This window comes from Barbus barbus (genome assembly GCF_936440315.1).
Source record: "Barbus barbus genome assembly, chromosome: 3".
Taxonomy (NCBI): Eukaryota; Metazoa; Chordata; class Actinopteri; order Cypriniformes; family Cyprinidae; genus Barbus; species Barbus barbus.
Window position 1 is genome coordinate 17,159,510 of NC_136731.1, and position 23,952 is coordinate 17,183,461.

At 36.2% G+C, this 23,952-nt stretch overlaps 1 protein-coding gene across 3 annotated transcripts; it reads right to left on the reverse strand.

Annotated features, from left to right (window-relative positions):
• On the reverse strand, nucleotides 1–23,456 carry LOC306857183 (MHC class II regulatory factor RFX1-like). Of its 3 annotated transcripts, none has more exons than XM_079396968.1 (19): nucleotides 23,269–23,456; nucleotides 20,432–20,772; nucleotides 20,086–20,195; nucleotides 16,230–16,325; nucleotides 15,643–15,978; nucleotides 14,224–14,321; nucleotides 12,565–12,961; nucleotides 10,857–11,038; nucleotides 10,286–10,405; nucleotides 10,069–10,202; nucleotides 9,732–9,850; nucleotides 9,492–9,601; nucleotides 7,742–7,893; nucleotides 7,399–7,496; nucleotides 5,688–5,837; nucleotides 4,053–4,261; nucleotides 3,043–3,196; nucleotides 2,817–2,862; nucleotides 1–1,652 (listed from the first exon to the last, which is right to left on the reverse strand). In XM_079396968.1, exons 2-19 carry the CDS (start codon nucleotides 20,766–20,768, stop codon nucleotides 1,492–1,494), a joined length of 3,009 nt encoding a protein of 1,002 aa, XP_079253094.1. In that variant the 5' UTR covers nucleotides 20,769–20,772; nucleotides 23,269–23,456; the 3' UTR covers nucleotides 1–1,491. The 3 variants fall into 3 exon arrangements, with proteins under 3 accessions (XP_079253094.1, XP_079253093.1, XP_079253095.1); XM_079396967.1 differs by having other exon boundaries at nucleotides 10,857–11,056; XM_079396969.1 differs by lacking the exon at nucleotides 15,643–15,978 and having other exon boundaries at nucleotides 10,857–11,056; nucleotides 23,269–23,432.
• Nucleotides 23,457–23,952: the final 496 nt, after the last annotated feature.

A 23,952-nucleotide genomic window follows, 5' to 3' on the forward strand; every position in this document is an offset into this window, starting at 1 on the left:
GAGCAAGAAATGGAAACGACTTCAAAAAAGTGAAAAGCGAAATTCATTTTGTTATGAAAATGGCTGTCATACAGAGAGGATCTCCAGATCTTCTGATATGTTTCCTGTGATTCTGTCAAGAGAATCAGAGGGAAAGAAAAGCATCATGCTGGTATGAGATCAGTCAGCATCTACAGCACAAATAATCGTAGTTTACATATGTTAAATGATATGGGATATAGAGTTTTAATGTACCGTAGTTCTCTCAAATTGATCATTAAATATGCCACGACACAAGAAAAGAATTAAACGAAAAAGTCTTGAGAAGGAAATGGCTGAAAGATCGTTTCGCTCTCTACTTTGACATTTCCTAGCTACTATGGGCAGTGGTGTCAAGTTTGTTTGAAGGGTTCTAGTAAAATATCTTGACCCAAATCTCAAATACACAGCAAACCATCAAATATGCACTAAACAGTGTTAGACAACGCTGTACACATCTAGATTGTCACTTTGTGACCATAGAAAAAAGATATGTAAGGACAGAAACATTTAATGTCTTGTACAAAGCTTAGGACGATGTTTGGCAAGAGGAAAAGTGCAACAAAAAAAGAGAGAGGAAAAACAAATAAAAAAAAAAACTCTCCTCTCATTTCTGGCAAACTGCTGTCATTTGCAGAGGTATATATAGACTAGCCCTAAAAAAAAAAAAAAAAAAAAAAGTAAAATACACAACCCAGCTGATTCACATACACCCAGTAGACTCATGGGAAATTGAGTTTTTAAAGAGCCGGGCTGTAATATGCCTAAAACATTTATGGCATGGCAGTCACTGAAGGCATCAAGAACTTAAAAAGGTACCACTGACGAAAACAACTATCAACACTTCTTGAGAACCACGGACGGTCATTCACACATGCACAAAAACACACGCGATGGCGCTAGCCAATAAAAACCATAAGGTTCCGGGTCACTCACAATCCCACGAACAACACACAGATAGGCAGAAAGTATACATCAACACACAACACGCACACTTACAGTCCATCTTTTCTCCCTAACAACCATTTCAGGTTAAAAAAAGCTTGACTGACAGTTTCATTCAGGTTTCAGTAGCCAATCAGAGTTCAGTCCATTGCGAACGACTCTTAGGATCCAGTTATGTTCTTGCGTCTTAACAGCTAATAGAGAAAGAATCACGTTTCGATTCGAGAGCTATTGTTAGTGACCTCTACACCCTGTTTAAGATCTTGATATGATCGGTGATGGTGTTCATGTTATGAGTTTGTGAGGGCGGGGCGGCGCTATCTATGTCTCTGTGTTTCAGTGAACGCTTATGTGAACGTATATGTGCATCTGAGACGTCAACAGGCATGGAAATGTACATACGAACATCTGAAATGTTGAGTAAATATGCAGCTGCAGCATTTCTGTTTTTTAGATGCAAGTGCACGAATGATGGGTGAGTGTTATGTGGAGTGTGTGCTTGTAGGTGCATGTGTGTATTTAAAGTTCTTAGTTATCCATGCTTCCTGTGGTGAACAGCACCCTCTGGTCGGTCCGAGCCAGCTTAGCGGGCGGTTCTAGAGATTCGTCCCCGATAGCGCCCCCATCAGACTGCAGAGACAACTCCTGACACTCATAGTCGCTGTCTTCTTCCTCCTCCTCTTCCTCTTCTGAGACACAAAGACATATAGAGACTGTCAGTTAGAAAAATACATATATTTTATTCAGTACTGAAAAACATTTATTATCCATCTGATATTTTTAAATTATTTTAAAATTACAATAAACTTTAAATTACATTATACATTTGTGAAAATAACAATTATTTTATTTTAAATAAATATACATTTTTATGATTACCAAATCAATGTATTTTTATAATTTTATTTGTAATAGTTTTGTTTTCAAAATACTGATAATATATTTGACATTTTGTATTACATTAAAATATCATTTATATTAATTATAAATTACTGTAAATAATAAACACTTCATTTTTAATACATATACAATTTTATTATTTTATTATAAATTAAATGTAGATTTATATGAATATTTTTAAATCTTCTTTCAAAATAATGAAAATCCATCTGGTATTTTTTTATTATTTTAAAATTACAATAAAAATGACTGATAATTCATATTAATAATAATTATTACTTCATTAAAAAAAATTGAATCCATCTGATATTTAATTATTTTAAAATGACAAAAGTTGAAATTACATTATACATTAGTGAAAATAATAATTACTTTATTTTAAATACATATACATTTTACCGAATCAATATTTTTTAGTTGTCATTTTTTTCATAATATTGATCAAATGTTTGATAAATTTTTAATTATTGCATTGAAATACATTAACTAACTGCATTTAACTTACATTACTTATAAATTACTGTAAATAACAATTTATGTGATTTATTATTCATATTCATACTTCTTTCAAAATATTGATAATCCATCTGCTATTTTTTAATTATTTTTAAAATTACAATAAAAATTAACGATAATTATCATTACTTCATTTAAAATACAGTTTTATTATTAAAAATTCAATGTGTCAACTTTTTTTTTTTTTTTCAAAATAATGATAATCCATCTGATTATTTTAATTATTTTAAAATTGCATTAAAATCATAATCATATATATGTTTGCTATGTGGTGTTCTGAGTTTTTAGTGCATTCATATGTGGTTGCTTGGGTGCTTTGGGAAATTAATTGATGGATATTTTTCACTAAAACCTGAATTTAGTAAATGAAAAAGAAACTATTACAAATCTGTGACTTGATTATTGTGTATTTGGTGTTTGTGTGTCAAACTACTAACCTTTATCAGGATCAAGTGGGTTCAAACTTCGACCAAGACTTGCAAACTTAAGGAGCAAAAGAGAGAATTATGAGATTTAAAACACTACAGTCAGAATTTGTCTTTCACAGTTCCTCAGTTTAATATCCTGTTATGAGAGGAGTGACGCACGTTTGTTTCTTACACACTGAAATGAGAAGCGTGTCTGAGATTAGGTAACGATTTCTGTGTTTGAGTGTGCTTATACCTCTCCCATGACAGCAATGGGAGTTTCACCCTTGGCCTGGGCAACTCTGTGCTCTATCAGATAGTACATGTACTCATCATAAAGCAGGCGGATTAGGTGAAATGAGCCGAAGCTTGCAGCACTGCGGAGAGTCAGGTCTCTGATCACCATAGAGCTAAAGAGAGAACAAAGAAAAGATACAGGAAGTGTGAGAACTAGAAGAGAGCAGTGGGCTGGGTAAGACACATAAAAGGATGAGTAAAAGAGGGAAACATATTTGACATTACAGTTACTGGATCCAACAGTCATTACACCTGTCTTCTAAAACCTAGCACGCAACGTGAAGACTGTTACAAACAGCAAAATGATGCTGCCTTAGAGGATTCTGCATGTATCTGTAACAGCAACAGATCCTAGAATGAACTGACAACATTTTCAGGAACTTTTTCAATATGGCCAACAGTCATAGGAAATTAGGTATAATATAAATGAAACATAGGTATATTTTATTCAGCAAAAAAATCGATTAAAAATTGATTGTTTATCTATTTAAAATTAAAATGTTCAAATATATTAAAATATAACTTAATATTAATACTTCATTTTATTTTAAATATTTTTACTTTAAAGTTAATTGTTTTATTTTATACCTACACAACTGTTTGAAGGTTTAGGGCTCAGTAAGATTATTATTTTGAAAGAAATTAATACTTTTACTCAGCAAGGATGCATTCAGTTGATCAAAAGGGAAAGTAAACTATATTTTAAATTGTAATAATATTTCACATTAGTTGTTAACTGTATTTTCCATCAAATAAATGCACCCTTGGTCAACATAAGAGATTTATTTCAACAACATTAAAAATATATCCAACCTCAAACTTTTGAACTGTATTGTAATTAACTAAACACTCAATGTTGTGCCATGTATCAACTGTAGATAGTAGATCTAGGATTTAGAACAGAACTGATGTGCCAAATTCCCAATGAGGTCCACAAACCTAATGTTGGTACAACCTTTCGAGGCTCACCTGTAAAAACTCCATTTCAGCAGGAAGAGTTTAGCTGCTTTTGGAAAGGCAGAGCTAGACTGGTACGGCTTTAAGACCTGCGAGACCACACCATCCAGCCAGGCTGCCCACTGCTCCAGAGAGTTCTGCTGCTGGAGGGTCAGTTTGAAGTCCTGCTCCAGCCGCTGCACCACCCGGTCCTCACACCGGCACACCCAGGAGGCCTGTTCCTACAAGAGAAACCACATGGGGGTTCACACAACACAACCTAAACAAAATATCCATTAACATGTGTGCTGGGCTGAGCCTTCAGAGTCAAAAATCAACAGCCTTTTCCAAATTGCTTGTGCTTCATTATTGCCTAATCTTGGAGTCAATCTTGTTGTCAATCGTTTTCTTTCAATTAGCACAGGTTTTTGTATTTCTTTTAGGAAATGATTGGTCGTAGGCCTCATTGATCTGAGCACCTCAGTTACTGAGTGAAAAAAAGCATTATTTGTAGATAACTGTGGCAATGTTCACTTACAAAACTGAGGTACATTTCTTAGATATTAATATAGCATAATGAGAAATTTATAAGGATTTTTTTGCAGGCCAGGTACAAGTGTAACAAGTTGAGGGAAAAAATCTGACAAGTACAAAAATTATCTCATTTTTGGAGGAAGTTGTTCCCTGTGTGAGCAAAGTCAGTAAGTTTTAGACCAATGCAATAACATTACCTAGAATTGTTTGGGAAAAAGAAAAACTCTGGGTCAAAATGACCAGAACATATGGGGTAATTTAAAAAACTAAATTTTTACATTACCCCATATGTTTATGATATCCTGGTCTGTAGATATGGCTCAATTCCCTTTAGCAAGGGTCACTAACATAGATATTCCTCTCAAAATTTCTCAAAAGGCTAGTATTTCCCTTTTTGGTATGGCCTAGCGGTTAAAGCTATGACCAAATTGTAACCAAAAATGTTTTAAATCCCACAAGGGTTTATCTAAAAACTAATAAACCTTACCCAGGATTGGTAACTTTAAAAAAAGGAACTTTCAAGCCAAAAATACTAAATCATTTTATCATTATTCACCCCCATGTTGTTCCAAACCTGTATGACTTACTTTTTTTCTAATGGAACATAAAAAACATATTTTGAAGAATGTTGTTATCCGAACAGTTTCAGTTCCTATTGATTTTCATTGTATTTTTTGACCATACAATGGAAATCAATGGGAACAGAAATAGGTTGGTTACCAATATTCTTCAAAATATCTTCTTTTATGTTGTGCAGAAAAAAAAAAATCATACAGGTCTGAACAACATGAGGGTGAGTAAACGATGAAAGAATTAAAATTTTTGGGTGGACTGTCCCTTTAATACATGTACCGTAAGTCACTTTGGATAAAATATTGACTAAATAACTACTGATATTCTCAGCATAAACCCTTTTTAAATGACTTTTAAGGAAACAAATTGCATGTTTTGCTAAACACACACTTGTGATTCAGTTTCCCTGACAGCTAGACAGACCACAAACACCTTTTGCATGCCAAAAAGTGAGTTCATCTCAGATGGTGACAGATTTGAGGCTGAAGACTGTATTTACGAGGGCTGAACTAGAGCTTTCTTCTGACTGGGTACGTGAGGGATTTGTCCAGTCACACACACCTGCACATTGGCAAAATCCACTCTGTTGAGGTCGCTGAGCATCTGGTTGATCTGTGCCGTATTTTGCAGTACGGCACGAGCTGCTTGGGCCAGGTGGTTTAGAGAGGTGTACCTGCGCAGGGTCTGAGCAAACGCACTTGCGGACGTCACCTAAACAAAGACCAATTCACAGAGAAAGGAGGCAATAAGAAGGAGAAATCAATATGAATCATATAAGAAGAGGTTTTTGTACCATTAAAATATTCTGCAAGTTTCATAGCTTCAAATCTCCTCCTCATTATAAACAAAGCCTTTATTTAATCATGCTCCAAAAACGGCTCGTTTGGATCTGAGGTGCAAGGTGACTTCACAGGGGAACAAACATTTGCATAAGCACCACCTCCAGAGCAAGACATCGACGAACAGTCTCCATCTCACCATAGGCCCGAGTCTGTCGTCAGGACAAATGGAGTGAAAGAACATTCGCTTTGATGCGTTTGGTTTAAAAAGCTCATTTGCGTCTTTGTACAGATATCAGAAGGATCCCAGTGTAAAGAACAAGTGGATAGTTTATTTTTAGTGGCACCCCGGAGCGTGTCAGAGGATTGATCGGAACATTTTGTTTTGTAAGCGAGGCACAGTGTCATGGAGTTCACAAAGCAGCATTTGTTGAAAGATGAAGCGTGAAGTAATAGATCTGACTGCAGCTGCATCACAAACCGTAAGTAAATTGTTTCATAATGCTTTATCTGGAAACCGTTTTATTTTGATTATGTTGTCAAAACACATGCATAGCGAGGGGGATTTGATACTGTTTCCTATGCAATGACGCTAGCCAATTATAACTGTGACCTTGTCTTGAGACCTCAAAGTATCGTCACGAGCCGCAGTGTTTAATTTGGTTTTGTCTGTGTATGTTTTTTTTGACTCTCAAAGCCGTGCGTACCATTGACTGGCATTATATGACTGACAGGCTGCAACGGTTTGAGTTAAAAATCTTCATTTGTGTTCTACTGAAGAAACAAAGTCACCTATCTTGGATGCCCTGGAGGTAAGCAGATAAACATCAAATTTTCATTTTTGGGTGAACTATCCCTTTAATGCAGATGATGTGACCTTTGCATTGTCCCAAAACGAAATTCATTAGGAAAGGTTTTTAAGTCTTCAAACACTTTTAAACCCCCCTAGTTTAGTACTGCATTTCTATGTGTCACAAGCACACTATTTTATCTTTCTGTCAGCACTAACTGTCATTAGTCATTCATAAAACAGAAGTTTTGTAGTATTGACTGTAGTGGTTGACTAATGTAGGAAATACCAGAGTGAATGGTGGCTGATATGATGCAAGCATATTGTTAAAAAATAAAACGTAATGAAAGCAAATAAGGCATACACTACCGTTCAAAAGTTTAGGGTAGTAAGATTGATTTTTTTATGAATAATTTTGTTATTTTTCAAATGTAATTTATTCCTGCGATGGAAAAGCTGAATTTTCAGCATCATTACACCAGTCTTTAGTGTCGCATGATCCTTCTTCTAACTGTACATTGACGGCACCCATTCACTGCAGAGGATCCATTGGTGAGCAAGTGATGTAATGATACATTTCTCCAAATCTGTTCTGATGAAGAAAAAAACTAATCTACACGAGGGTAAGCACATTTTCAACAAACTTTAATTTTTGGGGGAGCTATTCGTTACTAAATGTTAATACTTTGTTGCGGTCACTGACCTTCACACGAACCATCTCTTCAGGTATGTTCATCATGGCATTTGTCAGCCAGCTCTCAAGACTTTTCGCAAAGTTTCGGATGGCTTGCGTTAAGGCACCTGGAGAAAGAATTAAGATACTTCAGCAAAATATATGATGTTGTGCGGCAGTGGACGATTCGCCCTTAATTGGTGCCCTAGCAGCCTTAATATCGACCCACATCCAAATTGGTGAATGTCAATGTGAGTAAGAATAGGCCACTCCTGGCAAAATGTGACTCACCTGATGGATCACCTCCAGCTCTGGCACATACCGCTGCATACTAAGAAGTAAATCTGTATTGAGGAAACATGCGGGAACTCACTGGGAATAGGTCTCAGAACGTCTGGGATGAGCATCTCCACCAGGCCCTGGTACAGTGTGTTGTCGCAGTCACGACTCCAGCGAAGCACTGGATCATATTTACAGAGCAGCACCAAACATGACTTAGGCAGCCTCTTCTCAGACTCGTCATGCCTAAGATTGCCAAAAACAAAAACCCCGATAAAGTTTGTCTTATTCATTAACCCTATAAAGCCAACTATATCATATCTGATATGCCAATTTATAAGGTCTCTAAATTTTGAACATGATTGTGTACAACTGAAGAAAAACCAGCTACAAGCTGTTGTCTGATTGATAATTTATACATTATTAGTCTCATTCTAAAAACATTCACCCTCAGGGCATGGTACACATGTCTTTTTGCTGTGAAATCGTGATTTTTTTTTTTAAGTAAACAAGAATAACTTACATATTGTTAGTAATATTGCAAAATGAACACTTACTGGACTGAAGCGACTTAGGTTTACTTGATTATCCACACACCATACAATGTGCACAATGTGTGTACCAAATATAATCCATCAGGCTTTTGAGGAATGTTGCAGTGCATTATATGTTAAACCAAAAACAAGCTTTGATCATAGTACTAGGCATTTGAATATCATCTTATTGGAAGATTTAGAGTGACAACTGTTATTTATATGCATTTTGTGTCTGCTATACTGTTATAAAGGTCTCAATTATTAAACATTACAGTCAATCAGAAATTCATCTAATGTCAATTAGGAAATGCGGACTGCGGAAAACATGGACGAAATGGAATCCAGTCATAAAACGTAATTTACTCTGTATAACGCAGAATGTCACGGAATTTGACAAATTTTGGATGGATATATCAAATGTAGGTCAGCACTGTTATATCAAAACACAATATGGATTAGTGTCTGTCAATATTAAGCCGCAAAAATAAATTTAAATACGAATCCTTCATGTTTTGCGTGTCTCTGTGTGAATGAATGGCGCAGACGCACGGTTTCGTTAACTAAGTTACACACATACTGAAGAGCGCGTGACGCCTCAATATATGAGTACATGAACATAATTTCTGCAATCTCACTTCCTGAGCATTTTACCATTTCTTTTAAGAAAAACTGTCATCATATCATGTACAAACAGAAACCTAAAAGGTCTTCACAGCAACCCATCAAAATAAAAGTTCAGTTTAATATGAAAAAAACCATGACGGAAACATTACTTAATATAATCATAGTACTACTACTACTACTAAATTATTATTAAAACATTGTTTTTAAAGGAATATTTACCAGAACATTTTAGCCAAAATTTATTTAACAGAAAATGTAAATACACACAGTATTTCTGCAAAAATAAAAATAAATAAATACAATAATAATAAATTATTTTTTAATAAAATCAATGAATTAGAGATGCTTTTGATTATTAATATTTAATGAAACCATTAAAATAGAATACTGAAAATTTTACTGAAAACAGTTTTGTAAAAATAAAACTGAATCGGAGAAGAAAAAAAAAAAAAAAAGATATTTAGGGCCTAAAAAATTCATTTTTGTTACACTTAAGGCATTTCTCTTTAATATTGTACATGTTATGATTACAATTAATTAGACATGCTTTTTGATGAATAAAATGCTTTTTGTCTGGAAAACCTTAAATGGAAAACAAACGGAATCCAGAAAATATAAAATGGAATAAATGGAAAAACCTTGACAAGTAGTGTTGGATTTTGTTGCGCTGAAAAGCAAACTTACACAGCTAGTGTTGCTGAGTCTCCTGCCTGACTTTCACTGAACCGCCAAAATGTTTTCCAAAGAGTCTCCACCAAAGGGAACTGAAGGTTGACCATCACATCCAGAATGGCCTGAAGAAAAACACACCATCAGTAAAAAAAATAAACTCGAAAAAAAGATATTTAGCTTCTACGCAGATATTCATTGTGATGCCGACAGTCAATCTCTGGTTTCAAACAGAGAAGAAGCGAAAAGACTCACTTCGCAGTGTTCTCTGTAGAGCAACTGAAAGCTTTTAAGATGTTCCAGCTCAATGCCCTCTGGTAAAGCTCTACCCTGCAGGTCAACATCAGGGAATTCCGGGAGAGCTCGAGAAGCATCTAAACATCAATGACAACAGCTACCATATAATGATTTGCTGTAAAAATCCAATTGAGGGCTTTTCACACATTTAACCCTGGGTTATGGTCATTCGAAACGCCTCTTTAAACCCCAGGTAAAGGTACGTTTCACATTTGTAATTTAGAAGTGGGATAAGCACCGCTTTTGCATGCATTTCAGGTTACACTTTTGACATTATAAGTTCACACTGACTCACCCAGAAACTGCTGGTACTGCTGGACCTGTGTGCTGATGTCTGACAGACCTGAGCTCTGCTGCTGCTGCTGTTGCTGTCCGGATCCTGACGACATTCCGTTAGTGATTCCCTCCACCTTCTGTACCGGTTTCAGCCTTCAGGAGACAGAACCAGACTGAGAAACACAGGAACCAGAGAGACTGATAGCAAGATATGAAAGAGAGCAACGTGTGTCCACCTCTGTTTCTGGGAGAAGGGCTGCTGCCTCATGGCCAGGTGTTGCTGGTCCTCCATTAGACGGAGCAGCGATGAGCTCGCTTTGATCCGCAGTCCATAGTAGTGATATTTGGAATTCCCTCTGCAACAAACACACCAAAGCTTCAGTGCACCTGCGTGACCTGAACCAGAGGATCATGGAGGCTTCCAACCACGTATGACTCTCAAACAGATCACCATTCAAAAGTTTGTATTTTCAATATCATTACTCCAGTCTTCAGTCAGTGTCATATGATCCTTCAGAAATCATTCTAATATGCTGCTCAAGAACCAATAGTATTATTTTGGAAGGCATTATTTCAGTTTTTTTTTTTTTTTGGAAACCATGTGAGTGATCCAATCTTATGAACCAACATTTTTAACTAATTCAATCGATCTGATTTGAACATATAATCAATGAAACATCTGACAATCTACTTTACTTTTTGAATCTAAAATAGTGCTTAGATTCATTTCATTTTATTTGGCAAATTCTCTGAATGAATTGATTCACTAAAATAAAAGAACATGTCATGTGACCTGATTTCTCTCACCGTGTGCCCAGGCGTCTGGTCCTCAACCCCATGAACACCGAGCGGATGAGTTTTCCAAAGGACGCTGCGTTGACGGGTTCCAGCTTTTGCTCCTGACAGTGCAGCAGGTAGTGGCAGTAGAGCGTAGACCGGGGCAAACTCACCCCTTCCGCTGTCTCATAATTATCCAACAACCACTGCACCTGAGGGCCAGAGGACAGCTGCCGGGATAAGACACACACACAGCCACACGCACACTCAGACAGAGAGCCCAGGCTAAAAGATGTCCTAAGACAGACAACACACAAACACCCAAATGCAAACCTGTGCATATTCTTTTGCATGCAGACATCGCACATGTAGGTACACTGTAATTACACACTCATGCATAGTTTAATTCATTTTAACGTCAACAGTAAACTACATTCACTAACCCCATTTTAATTCATTTTGAAGTGCAACAAAATATTCAAGTGGAATACAAATTTGGCCGGGGCTTGATTTTATTAACATGAATTGACTGGATGATAAGAAGTAGATGTTTCAGACCTGAAATTTAAATTCATGTTGACTTTAAATGAATACAGTGTCCTCGAATGTGCAACAAATGGCATTATTTAGCAATGTCTTTACATATGAATATTGTTATTCTGACAGCTTCATGAAAGCATACAATGCTGTGAATAAGTCTTTTGTCTAAATTTCTGAGTTTGTGCACGTTTTATTAGATTTTTTATTGTATGTAGATTGAATTAGCATATAGTCCGTTGGTAAACGAGGAACAAAGTTTCTGGTCTTTCATTTCTTTGGAGTTCAAGGTTTCAGTTGTACAATGATTCAAGTGTGAAGTAGTGCGCCAACAGAAGAATCAAAAGCAGAACTGTTCGGTAGACAAGACAACAAAGTGGGTTTTTTTGGCATTCTTATGTAACATTCTAAATGTTTTTACTGCTACTTTTGATCAATTTAATGCATCCTTGCTGAATTAAATGATTAATTTAATAACTACATTTCCAGTATATATAAAAAAAAAAAAAAAACATAATTTTACAGACTCTTGGATGGTATGCATCCCCATGTTTTGGTTGTAAATCTGATGACATTCAGTGTCTATACATGCAAAAATACAGAAAACCAGACGGGGGCAAACACTTTTGCACAGCTCTGTATGCCTCTCGACAACTGTTTCTGCGTGCCGTGGCATACAAGACGAGTATGCAATGAAACGATAAATCAATAAAATGCCTCAATTCTTAACTAAAATAATTTTGTAACAGAATGTGCAGCAAAACTGGAAAGCTGCTGCATATAGCAACATGTTGAACACAAGGCCATCTGTCTCTCATGGATATTATGAACATGGTTATGACTGAATTTGAATGTTTCCAGCAATGAATACGACAGCACAGTGAAAGCCTTAGCAAGCACTGCTGACAAGCTACAGATGTCAACCGGACATGTGTCGTCATTGAAATGGCATGCTGTTGACTTTTTTCTTCATGGAATAAAATGGGAAATGAAATAAATTTGGACTTGGAAGTATCACTGTGCTCTCTGGCATGTGGAACAGAGCAATGAGATCACCATGCGTTTAAATTCATTTGGGTGGCGGGAAGAGGGGGGGAATCTGTGAGTGGCGATGAGTGACGATTAACCCCCGCCCCTGCTGTCGTCATACCTTTTTGTCTGCCGACGGCACGCTATTGTCCTCGCCTTCATTTATACTCACGGTGGCTGGAGAGGCACGAGTGGGGTGCGGATAACCGTGACCGTTCCCACTGCTGCCGGTCCCGCTGCCGGCCAGCATGTAGCCGCCCTGAATCACATAGCTCCCGCTGCTACCGTTAGCCTCGCCTCCGGAGTCTCCAGAACCATTTGACGCCGTCCCAGTGGCTGCCACTACAGCTGTGACTCCTCCCACTGCCGCCGTGGTGGGATTGGCCACAATCTGACCCGTCCCCGCCACAAACATGGATACCCCAGGGGATCCTGTGGTCACGGAGACCGTGAGAGGGGTGCCGGGGGACGTGGCCTCAGAACCAGAGGCAGGGGTGGTCTCGTAGTACTGTCCAGCAGTGGTCTGGGTGTACAGAGGGGTCTCTGTGTACGGGAAACTGCTGGAACGACTGGGAGAAAATGAAGAAGGTTAGGATTCAGAATAGTATTCAGTTTGAACAACTTTTACTACCTTGGGATTTTCAGACTTTGCAAATAAAATTCCAAACAGTCTTGTTCCATATTTAAATCTTTTGATATGTAACCTTACATTTAAAACTTTTCAAATCATGTGCTAAAACTATTATTAACTATATTATATATAGTAATTATATTTAAGCACAAGAACCTTTTTAATAAATACTATTTTAATATTTCATATCTATTTTATTTTTTATGTTAATAATAAAGAACTTAATATTTTATATTGTCTTGTTTTCTGAAGGATATTAGAAAAACAATAAAACTGGTTCAAATGGGTTCGGTAAGATTTGTTAACGTTTTTGAAAGAAGTCTCTCATGTGTTCATTAAAAAATACAATAAACCAGTAATATTATAAAACATTATTATAATTTATAATAACTGTTCAATATATATTAAATTGTAATGTATTCCTGTGATGCAAAGCTGAATTTCCAGCATCATTACTCCAGTCTTCAGTGTCACATGATCCTTCAGAAATTATTTTTAATATGCTGATTTGCTGCTCAATAAATATTCGAGTATATGGAATAACCGTTTTATAAAAGCAATAAGCCCCGTGAAGCCGTGGTTTACAGTGAATTTATAACAGCTAAGGGGCAATAACAGTTAGGCACAATGAGGAGCGTTCTTGGGGCTAATTGCTTTAATGAAAGTTTATGGTTGGTTGTAGTGCTGTCAAACGATTTATTGCAATTAATCGCATCCAAAATAAAATATTTTGTTTAGAAAATATATGCATGTGTACTGTGTATATTTATTATGTATATATACACATATACAGTATATATTTTGAAAATATTTACATGTATTTACATTCATATAAATTATATTCTATAAATATATTTAATATATAAACAAAATTTTTCTTAAATATAAACATGCATGTGTGTGTATTTATATATACAAAATAAAGATACACCGTAAACTTTTATTTTGGATCCGATTAATTGTGATTAATCTGTTTTTAAACAAGCACAACTTTGTTTCACACTGTATAACTTTTGACACTACAAATGATATTCATATTCTACTAGCAGTGCTCATCCTTTCTTAAAATACAAGTGTGAAGTTTTGCTTAACCCATGGTTAACCGTAGCTATAATAAAGAGCTAGCTGTTAATTCAGGAAGTATGTGTAGTGTGACAGGGCACAGGGCAGGGCTGAGTGTTGCTTCCTGTAAATACTCACATGGTGCTGGTGGTGTAGTTAGCATCTCCTCCTTCCACATACTGCACCTGGTTAGTATACACATGCTGGACTGGCACCTGTTGGAGCTGCTGCTGTACCTGCGGTGCACATACACCAAGACACAGAATTAAGGCGGCAAAATTGACACAATCACAGTTCTGCAATAAAAAAAATTCTGCAATAAAAACATGCCTGCTAATTCAGTGTTTCCCAACATTTAGTCTTATCTACACTCCAAATAAAAACAACCTCAGCACAGCAGTAAGGTTCAAATACTCATCCTCAAAAGTAATCCCAGAAATATGTTCATTAAACTCATTTTACACTGGATAGCATTTTCCATTTTTCATTGTCAATATAATGGAACCTATCAAAAATTCACTTTTTAACTAAAACAAATCAATACTGTGGGTGAAAAACAGACTCAGATTCGATTTCTCTAAAAATTGTTTAATTGATACATTTGATGGGAATACTTATTTTATTTATTTTTACTCTATTAAAAATACTTTATGAAAACAGTTTATTAGGATTATTTTATTTAGCTTTTATTGAAGTTATTTAACTTTTTAATATAAAATATATTACTGATAATATAACATTTATTAAAAAAATATTTAATATAAACAAATGTTTAATCTTTTCAAATCTTTTTTTCAGTTAATCTTTATTTTAAAAACATGTCAAACTAAAAAATATATATATTTATTTGAATATTTATTTATTATGTATATCTACTAGACTACCATACTAAAGTTTGGGGTCAGTACAATTTCTTTTTTTTTGTTAAATAATACTTTTATTCTGCAAGGGCGCATTGAATTGATCAAAGTGACAGCAAAGACACTTATAATGTTTAACTAAATGCTGTTATTTTGAGCTTTCAATGAAAAGAAAAAGAAAAAAAATGTATCAAAGAATCCTGAAGAAAAATGTATCACTGTTTCCACATAAACAACAACTGTTTTCAACTTTGACGATAAGAAGAAATCCAAATCAGCATATTAGAATGATTTCTAAATGATCATGTGACAATAAAGCCTGGAGTAATGGCTGCTGAAAATTCAGCTTTGCATCACAAAAATCATTTATATTTTAAACTATATTAAAATAGAAAACAGTTATTTTAAACTGTAATAATATTTCACAATATTACTGTTTATACTGTATTTTTAACCAAATAAATGCAGCCTTGATTAGCATAAAGAGACTTCTTTCAAAAACATTAAAAATATTACCGACCCCAAACTTTTGATCAATATTGTGTGTATTATATATTTTTAATTTATGCTCTCCACAGATCCTTATTTGGAAATCACTGCACTAAATGATCTAACACAATCAACTCACTCTCACTGGCTGACCACAGCTATACCTACAACACTGTGTTTTAACTAAAGTCACCCTAAAGTCACCTACGCTATGGGCTGAGGGCATCTCACAGAGGTAAGACTGCACATCTGGCACAGGAGCAGAGGTGTAGGAGACCCTGTCTGTCTCCCAGCCCACTGACATGACGGGTAGAGAGAAGGTGACGGGTGAATAGGCGACAGGCAGAGATGGGGGAAAACAGGATGAGCAATCCAGCAAACCTCCACGGACAGATGCATAGGATAAACTGTCTCCAAACGGGTTAGTGCTTTTCTCTAGTAGTACTACTGCTGGCCTATGCTCCAACCAGTTTTCTATCTGTCTCTGTCTCTTCACTTCACTCTCTCTCTGTGCATCACTTCCTCTCTGTCTGAGAAAAGAGTTCTGAAAGCAACCGTTAAAGGGTTAGATGACTGTAAGCTTACTGAATTTTGCATTAAAGGAATAGTTAAGCCACTTTTCCTTTAATGCAATACATTAAAGATGACATGATTGTGAACATTCGAAAATTAAATGTGAGTCACATAAAATGCATTTTAAAGAGAGAGAACTTGGACATCAAAGGCATCAACTTGACTGCAAAGCCAGACTTGACTGACATAATAACACACATTTATATGAGTAACAGAGCTCACCTCCTGTGTCAGGTGCACCGATTGTAGGCTGGTGACATTCAGCTGGGTGCCAGGCTCTGTTTTCGTTGTCTGAGATGTGGCTTGAACTACTGACCTCTATTAATAGATTACAGGAAAAAATGAAAAACATTAGCTTGCTGAAAAAAGCTACTGTGAGAATGGCAAACCACAATCTAATGCTTTGTTTGCGTGTATGTACTTTCACAGAATGAAGGAAATTACAGAAAGAAGCTTCTCAAACACTCAACTTAGTATTTTTTTTTCATTAAAAAGCTTTACCTCAAGAAATGAATAGCACTTGTGTTTAAAATAAGATAAAGACTCCACATATAGACCACATATCAGTGGCCTAATAAAATGTATTTGGGGCAGAGATGATCACGTTAACCTGAATAGCACTCAGTAACGCTCCTGTTTTCAGAACCTTCCCCTTATGGATTAATAAACTGCAGCTTACTGTGAATAGTGTACTTCTATAATGCTACTGGTGAATTTAAACTTCCTAGCCAAAACACAAACACAATAAGACTAAATGAACCTTTAAGTACGTTTTAGGTATACTACCATTCAGTCAATAAGACTATGTTTTTAAGTCTCTTACGCTCACCAAGACCGCATTTATTTGACCAAAAATACAGAAAAACTAATATTTTGAAATATTATTACAATTTAAAAAAGATTTTCTATTTAATATATATTAAAATGTAATTTATTCCTGTGATGGCAACTTCATTTTCAGCTCGATTTTTGTGGAAAATGTAATATGATTTGTTCAAGATTCTTTGATGAATAGAAATTTCAAAAGAACAGCATTTATTTTAAATAGAATTTTTTTATAATATTATAAATGCCCTTTATGGTCACTTTTAATTAATTTAATGCATCCTTAATGAATAAATTAATTTCCTTAAAAAAAAAAAAAAAAAAACTTACTAACCCCAAACTTTTAAACAGTAGTATATGACTTACAGTTTATAAAAGCAATTATTACAGTAATGCATTTGCAATTGAAGCTTTTGTGATGATTAAACAGGAACATTCATTTAAATCTTATATTTAAATCTAAGAAAACTGCACATGCACACACACACACATACATATATATATATATATATACAGTATATATACAGTGCCTTCCAAAAGTATTGGAACAGTAAAGTCAAAATTGCTCTGTTGGCTGTGGAGTCAAGACATTTGCAAATATGATTAAAAGATGAATATGAGACAAAACTACAGAATGTCATATTTTATTATTAGCCATTTCAACACATACATGTTTTACCAAATAAAAAGAACAGCACTTTTAGTGTTCATCCCACTCATTGATGTGAGCATAAGTATTGGGACAGTTGAACATAAGGCAGATATAAAAGATTAAAATCTATTATTTAGTTGCAGATCCCTTGCACACAATCACAGCAGTGAGTCTGTGACCCGTAGACATCACCAGACTCTTGGTCTCATCCTTTGGCTGCATTAAAGGCTAGGAAAAGTATTTAAATTCCAATTGTTGCTTGTTTTGGGGAGTTTCTGCCTTTACTCTCCTCTTCAGCTGGTGAAATTCATGTTCAATCAAATTTAAATCTGGAGATTGACTTGGGCAATCTAAGACTTTCCATTTCTTTGCCCTTATAAATTCCTTGACTGAACTGGCAGGGTGTTTTGGGTCATTGTCCTGATGCAATATGAAGCACTTCCCAATGAATCTGGTGGCATTTTCTTCAATATTGGTAGGCAAGATGGTTTTATACTCTTCCAAATTCATTCTGCTACTGTCATCATACATTAAGTCATCAGTAAAGTAGAGAGGGCCTGTTCCAGAGGCAGCCATGCATGCCCATGCCATGACACCACCTCCACCATGCTTTACAGATGAGGCTGTATGCTTGGGATCATTTGCAGTTCCCTTTTTTCTCAACATTTTTGCTTTCCCATCACTTAGATAAAGGTTCATCTTTGTCTCATCGGTCCATAAACACAGTTCCAAAACTCTTCTGGCTCACCTTTGTGCTTTTTTGCAAACTCTAATCTTGCCTTTCTATTTTTGGTGCTGGTCAGAGGTTTGCATCTTGCTGTGTAGCATCTGTAATTCTGTGTCAAAGTCTCCTGAGGACAGTAGATTGTCAGAACATCACCCCAGCTTTCTGGAAGTTGTTGGTGATTTTACAGACACGTCTTTTAGGATTCATTTTCACAGCTTTTATGATTTGTCATCAACTACTGTTGTTTTCTCAGCCGATCAGGTCGTTGTTGGTTGCTGGTGTCGCTGGTGGTTTCCAAACTCTTGATTTCTCCATGCCCTTTGTTTTTGCTAGAGCTCTAATTGACTTCCTCTTTTCTTTTAGCATCCAAATTGCTTGCTTTGGTCTCAAAGTCAGCTCCCTCATCTTCATCCTGGTTTGTGTGTGTCATCATCGAATGCAAGACTCAGAATACAGAAGTAATGGATATAACTGATACAACACATTCCCTGCTTTTAATATCTGAAGAATTAATGCAACAGGACACAGCTGATCACTTAGAAAGACCTGTGAGGCAACTGTTCCAGTACTTCTGCTCACATCAGATAGAGGGATGAAACTCTAAAAGTGCTGAACTTCTTAGCTGGTAAAACATCTATGTGTTGAATCACTCAATAATAAAATGTGACATTCTGTAGTTTTGTCTCATATTCATCTTTTAATCATATTTGTAAATGTCTTGACTCCACAGCCAACAGAGAAATTTTGACTTTACTGTTCCAATACGTTTGGAGGGCACTGTATATGGCTTTGCGTGATGGTCTGCATTAGTAAACCTGGACATACAGTTGCTCAGCCATTGATGTACAGTTTATAACCTGTAGAAAATCTAGCTCTGTGTATATTTACCAGAATCTTTTGGACATTGTAGCAGAACTGTTAAACTACCAATTTGTCTTTAACACATTTATGTTTTTTGAGAGCAGTGGTTTCCTCTGTGGTTACCTCCCACTAATGCTGTTCAGGGTATTCGTGATGTAGACATTAGCAAAAACCCCTCAATCATCATGTCTCATGCGTTTGAGGACTACAGGGCAAACCTTTTTCTTAGAACTGCTGTTCTACAAAACTCAAACAACAAGCAGTGCTGAATTTCCTCCATCTGTGGACTGACTGAGGCCCAGGTGTTTAAAAATCCTCTCACAGTTTTCTAAGCTTCAACAACACTTCTTCTGATCTAATTTAAATTTAATTAGACCATACTGAAGAAAAAAAAAAAAAGTACTTAGTATGAAAGAAAGTTTCTGTATTTTCACATCTTGTATTTTAATATATTACAAGTCAAAAATACCTGAATTATTATGCATTCATTTGAACACTTTAAGTCATTTTAACTAAGTGCTTTTTAAACATTCACATACTTAAATACATGACCTTGATCGCTTATTGCATATTTAGTTATCATGACCTTGAATTTGATCAAATCACATTTTGAGAAGCCATATAATTCCAAAGGGTTTCTATAGATTTGTGTCAGTCTGTATATCTACTGTATCCACACTACTGTTCAAAAGTTTACATTTGGAAGGTTTTTAAAATGTTTTTGAAAGACGTGTCTTTTGTTCACCAAGGTCATATCGTGAAACATTACAATTCGAAAGAACTGTTTTCTATTTGAATATATTTTAAACAGTAATTATGCAATCACTTTTGATCAATTAAGTGCATCCGTGCTGAATATAACAGAAGTGCATATGTTCAAATATTTCTTGATTTAACCCTTGATGCTATTGCAGTGCAATCCAAAGTTGTGCTTGTTTAGGTGAGTGGTGTTGGTGCAGGTGGCTTTGCTGCGTATTTGGGCGCACAGGGTTAGGATTTAGGGTTAGTGTTACCTGTTGGGCGGTCTGCACCTGCTGCACCACCTGTGTAGGAACTCCAGTCTGGACTACAGCAGCAGGAGGACTAGAATCTGATACAGAGTCACTGGAATGAAGAGAACCCTCTATAGGAAGGAAAAATGGAGAAAATGTGTATTAATATTTCACAGATGTTTTATCCAACGTGACCTGCATTGCATTCAAGGTAAACATCTTTCTGCGAATCAAACTCATGACCTTGGAGTTGGTAGCATCATACTCTACTGTTTGAGCTACAGGAATAATCCTTCTTTTTTTCTGAGCAGAGACTATAGCATGTCATTCATTCTTAGGTTGAGGTCAAATGTTTATGAACATTTACCTGTAACTGTGACAACGATGTACTGTGGTGTATTCTGACTGCTGGACTGCGTAGGTGAGCTCTGAATCTCAGCTGTGACGTATTGAGTCTGAGTGGGCGGGGCTTGTGCGGGCGGTGCCTGGGTGATTGCCTGGCTCTTCTGTGCTTGTGAGGGAGGGGGCGTGGTCTGGTCGGTGGGCGGGGCCACTGAAGGTGTGGCTCCTGTAGTCTGAAGTTCAGCCAGGAATTGTTGGGGAGCTGCCGTCACAGTGGCAGCCTGGCCTGATGTGGGAGTCACACCGCCTCCCTGAGGCTGGGAGGTCTGCTGCAGCTCCCTCACATACGCTGGAGTTGCCATTGGACTGAATGCAATGAAAGGAAAAATTAATCACAAATTCACATGATAATATATACAATATGTGATGACCCTGTACCACAAAACCAGTCATAAGTGTCAATTTTCTAATTTATACACCTGAAAGCTGAATAAATAAGCTTTCCATTGATTTATGATGTTAGGATCTGACAATATTTGGCCGAGATACAACTATTTACAAATCTGGAATCTGAGGGTGCAAAAAATTCAATTGTTTTTAGAAATGCATATTACTAATCAAAAATTAAGTTTTGATATATTTACAGTAGGAAATTTATAAAATATCTTCATGGAACATGATCTTTACTTAATATCCTAATGATTTTTGGCATAAAAGAAAAATCTATAATTTTGACCCATACAATGTATTTTTGGCTATATCTACAAATATACCCCAGCGACTTAAGACTGGTTTTGTGCTCCAGGGTTACACATAACAAACATAATAAAATAGAAAACTACATTTAAATGCAGTTTTATGATTGGACATGGTGAATTTTGGTGTATTGCTAGGGTAATAGGTGCCTTTAATGTAAATCAATACATAAGGCATAATTTTCATGTCAGGGTCCTGATCATCGTTTCAGGGGTTTATTCTGTGATAACAACTAGCTGAATGTATATTAAGTCAAGCAAACAAGTTTAAGCAAGATGAACATTTTAAGTGATAATGTACAGTCAAACCAATTATTACACAGATTTTCACCAAATAAATAATTACGTTAAATTACGTTACGCGAGTTAGCAGTGTGATACGAGAGATTTTTAATTTCATCATTTGCTAGGTGTAGCAAATCACCATTGTCAATAGTGTAGGATGAGTTATGCAGTGATGTAAAAGGTCTAAGTATGACCAATAATAATGCAGATAATTGCTATAGCTAAAAAAAAAAAAAAAAAAAAGTTATTTGACTTTTTATTATTATCACCAATCACCGTCTTGGCACAACCATATGGTTCCAGGAACGCCCTAAAGACTACAACCATTGTTGGGCCAGCAAAAAGAAGAGGAGGGAAGGTTAGGGCAGAGCGATTGGTGTCCTATTACCAGTAACCTGATCACTGCTTGCAAATGAATGAGGGCACACACCATTGTCAAGAACACAAAGTGGGACTTGGACACACACACACTCACACAAAAATTATAAGGTGCATTTCTCAGAAAAAAAAAAAGTGTCTTATTTAAAAATCCAATCTCATTGTTAGTACAACCTTAAATGTGACCCTGGACCACAAAACCAGTCATAAGGGTCAAGTTAAATTGAGAATTATACATCATCTGAAATCTGAATAAATTAGCTTTCCACTGGTATATGTTTGTTAGGATAGTACAATATTTGGCTGAGATACAACCTGAAGGGTGTCACAAAAAAAAAAAAAAAAAAGTAAAAAAAAAATATTGAGAAAACTGCCTTTAAATTTGTCCGAATGAAGTTCTTAGCGATGCATATTACCAATCAAAAATGTTTACGGTAGGACATTTACATCATATCTTCTTAGAACATGATCTTTACTTAATATCTTAATGATTTTTGGCATAAAAAAATTTTTTTTTACCCATACAGTGTATTATTGGCTATTGCTACATTTGGTCCAGGGTCACAAATATCAATGTCAAATGTCACGTGTCACTACTAATTTACTTCATTACTGATACTGTGAGGGAGATCTCCTCATCCACCACCTGAATGCATGAATGCAAATATTTCTATACTATCGTAATATTTATAATAAAGACATAATGATCAGTATATAATAAGATAGATACATAATAATAATAATAAAAATGCAGGTACTGGCATGTATGCACCCATTAGGCATATTTTAACCAAAGGAAACGTCAATAAACAGACCATTTGAACCTGGTTACTATATCCATAAACTAAACACACAAAGTAACACAGTATATACCTCACAAATGAATCTACTCGTGGTCGTGCAAACATTTCGACCTGCGCAGTCAAATATGCCGCTTTGCATCTTATTTACAATGACACGAATGCTATTCCGGAACATTATATTACATATGCTTTCATATCCAATATGCATCGAGTGGTCAGTAAAGGTGAAGAGCAGAAGAGCATCTGGGTGATCCAGCAATAACGGCGGGTTTGTCAACGTGGTCGTCGGTGTAACTATGCCAACAGCGTTTATGACACCTGGCTCCATAGCAACGCTAGGCGAGCGCTACGGATGGGTGGCTATCCAGTAATGTGTATGGAGACTCACGTATTATTGCAAACAACACCCGCCATTTTGTACAACCTATCTAAGTATATCGTCATAACAACGAGCAGCTTTGGCTGAGGCTGCGGGTAATAATGTCTATCCTTAGAGAGACGCGTCTGTCTAGCGCTGGACACGATCGCTTACCGATAATGATTATTGGACATCGATAGACGCTAAAAATATCATCATCCTCGCACCTGTTTCTGTTTTCCACACAGTGAGACTTCATATGAAATATAAAAAACGGAATCACCTCTTATTCCGAGTGACTTTTCCAGCGGTACTTTGGATTTAATACGCTTTTTGTCAATGAATCGGGTTGTTGTTGTTGTTGATTCTCGTTGCTGGGTTCTTGTCACCACGACTACCGTGGTTATGGCGCTTCGTCCTCACCCGGGCAACTGTTGCTACCCACTCGCTGCGTTCCCGCCCCTTTTCTTCGCTCTGATTGGCCCGGATACAATAACTATAACGCCGCGTCTTCCTATTGGTGGAACTATGCAGCCAATGCGACACACGGCACCGGGTTCGTCTGAAGCATGTCAATCACAACCGTGCCTCACGCTTTTGTGTGCTGATCTCAAATCAGTCGTGTCGGTAGGTTCACGTTGTTCGCTGTGACAGAACAACTGATAGAAAGCTGATCTGAATCCACGTTGTATAAGAGCTTTTAACACACGATCCAACAGGCTCTTCCTCCAAATAAAGCGAAATGTATGTAACAAATGGATGCAATTTTGATATATTACAAAATGTATTTTGAAAACTAACCACACTTTTACTCCATTTGATCGGAAAAATATGCCTTAAAATATTTGAGCATAAAAATGCACTTAAACATAGAACATGTAGGCCTATTCAAATTCTATATTTTTTTGGCTGAATTGCATGTATTTAAAATAACTTAATAGATCCAGAGACAAGTGAATGTGATGGA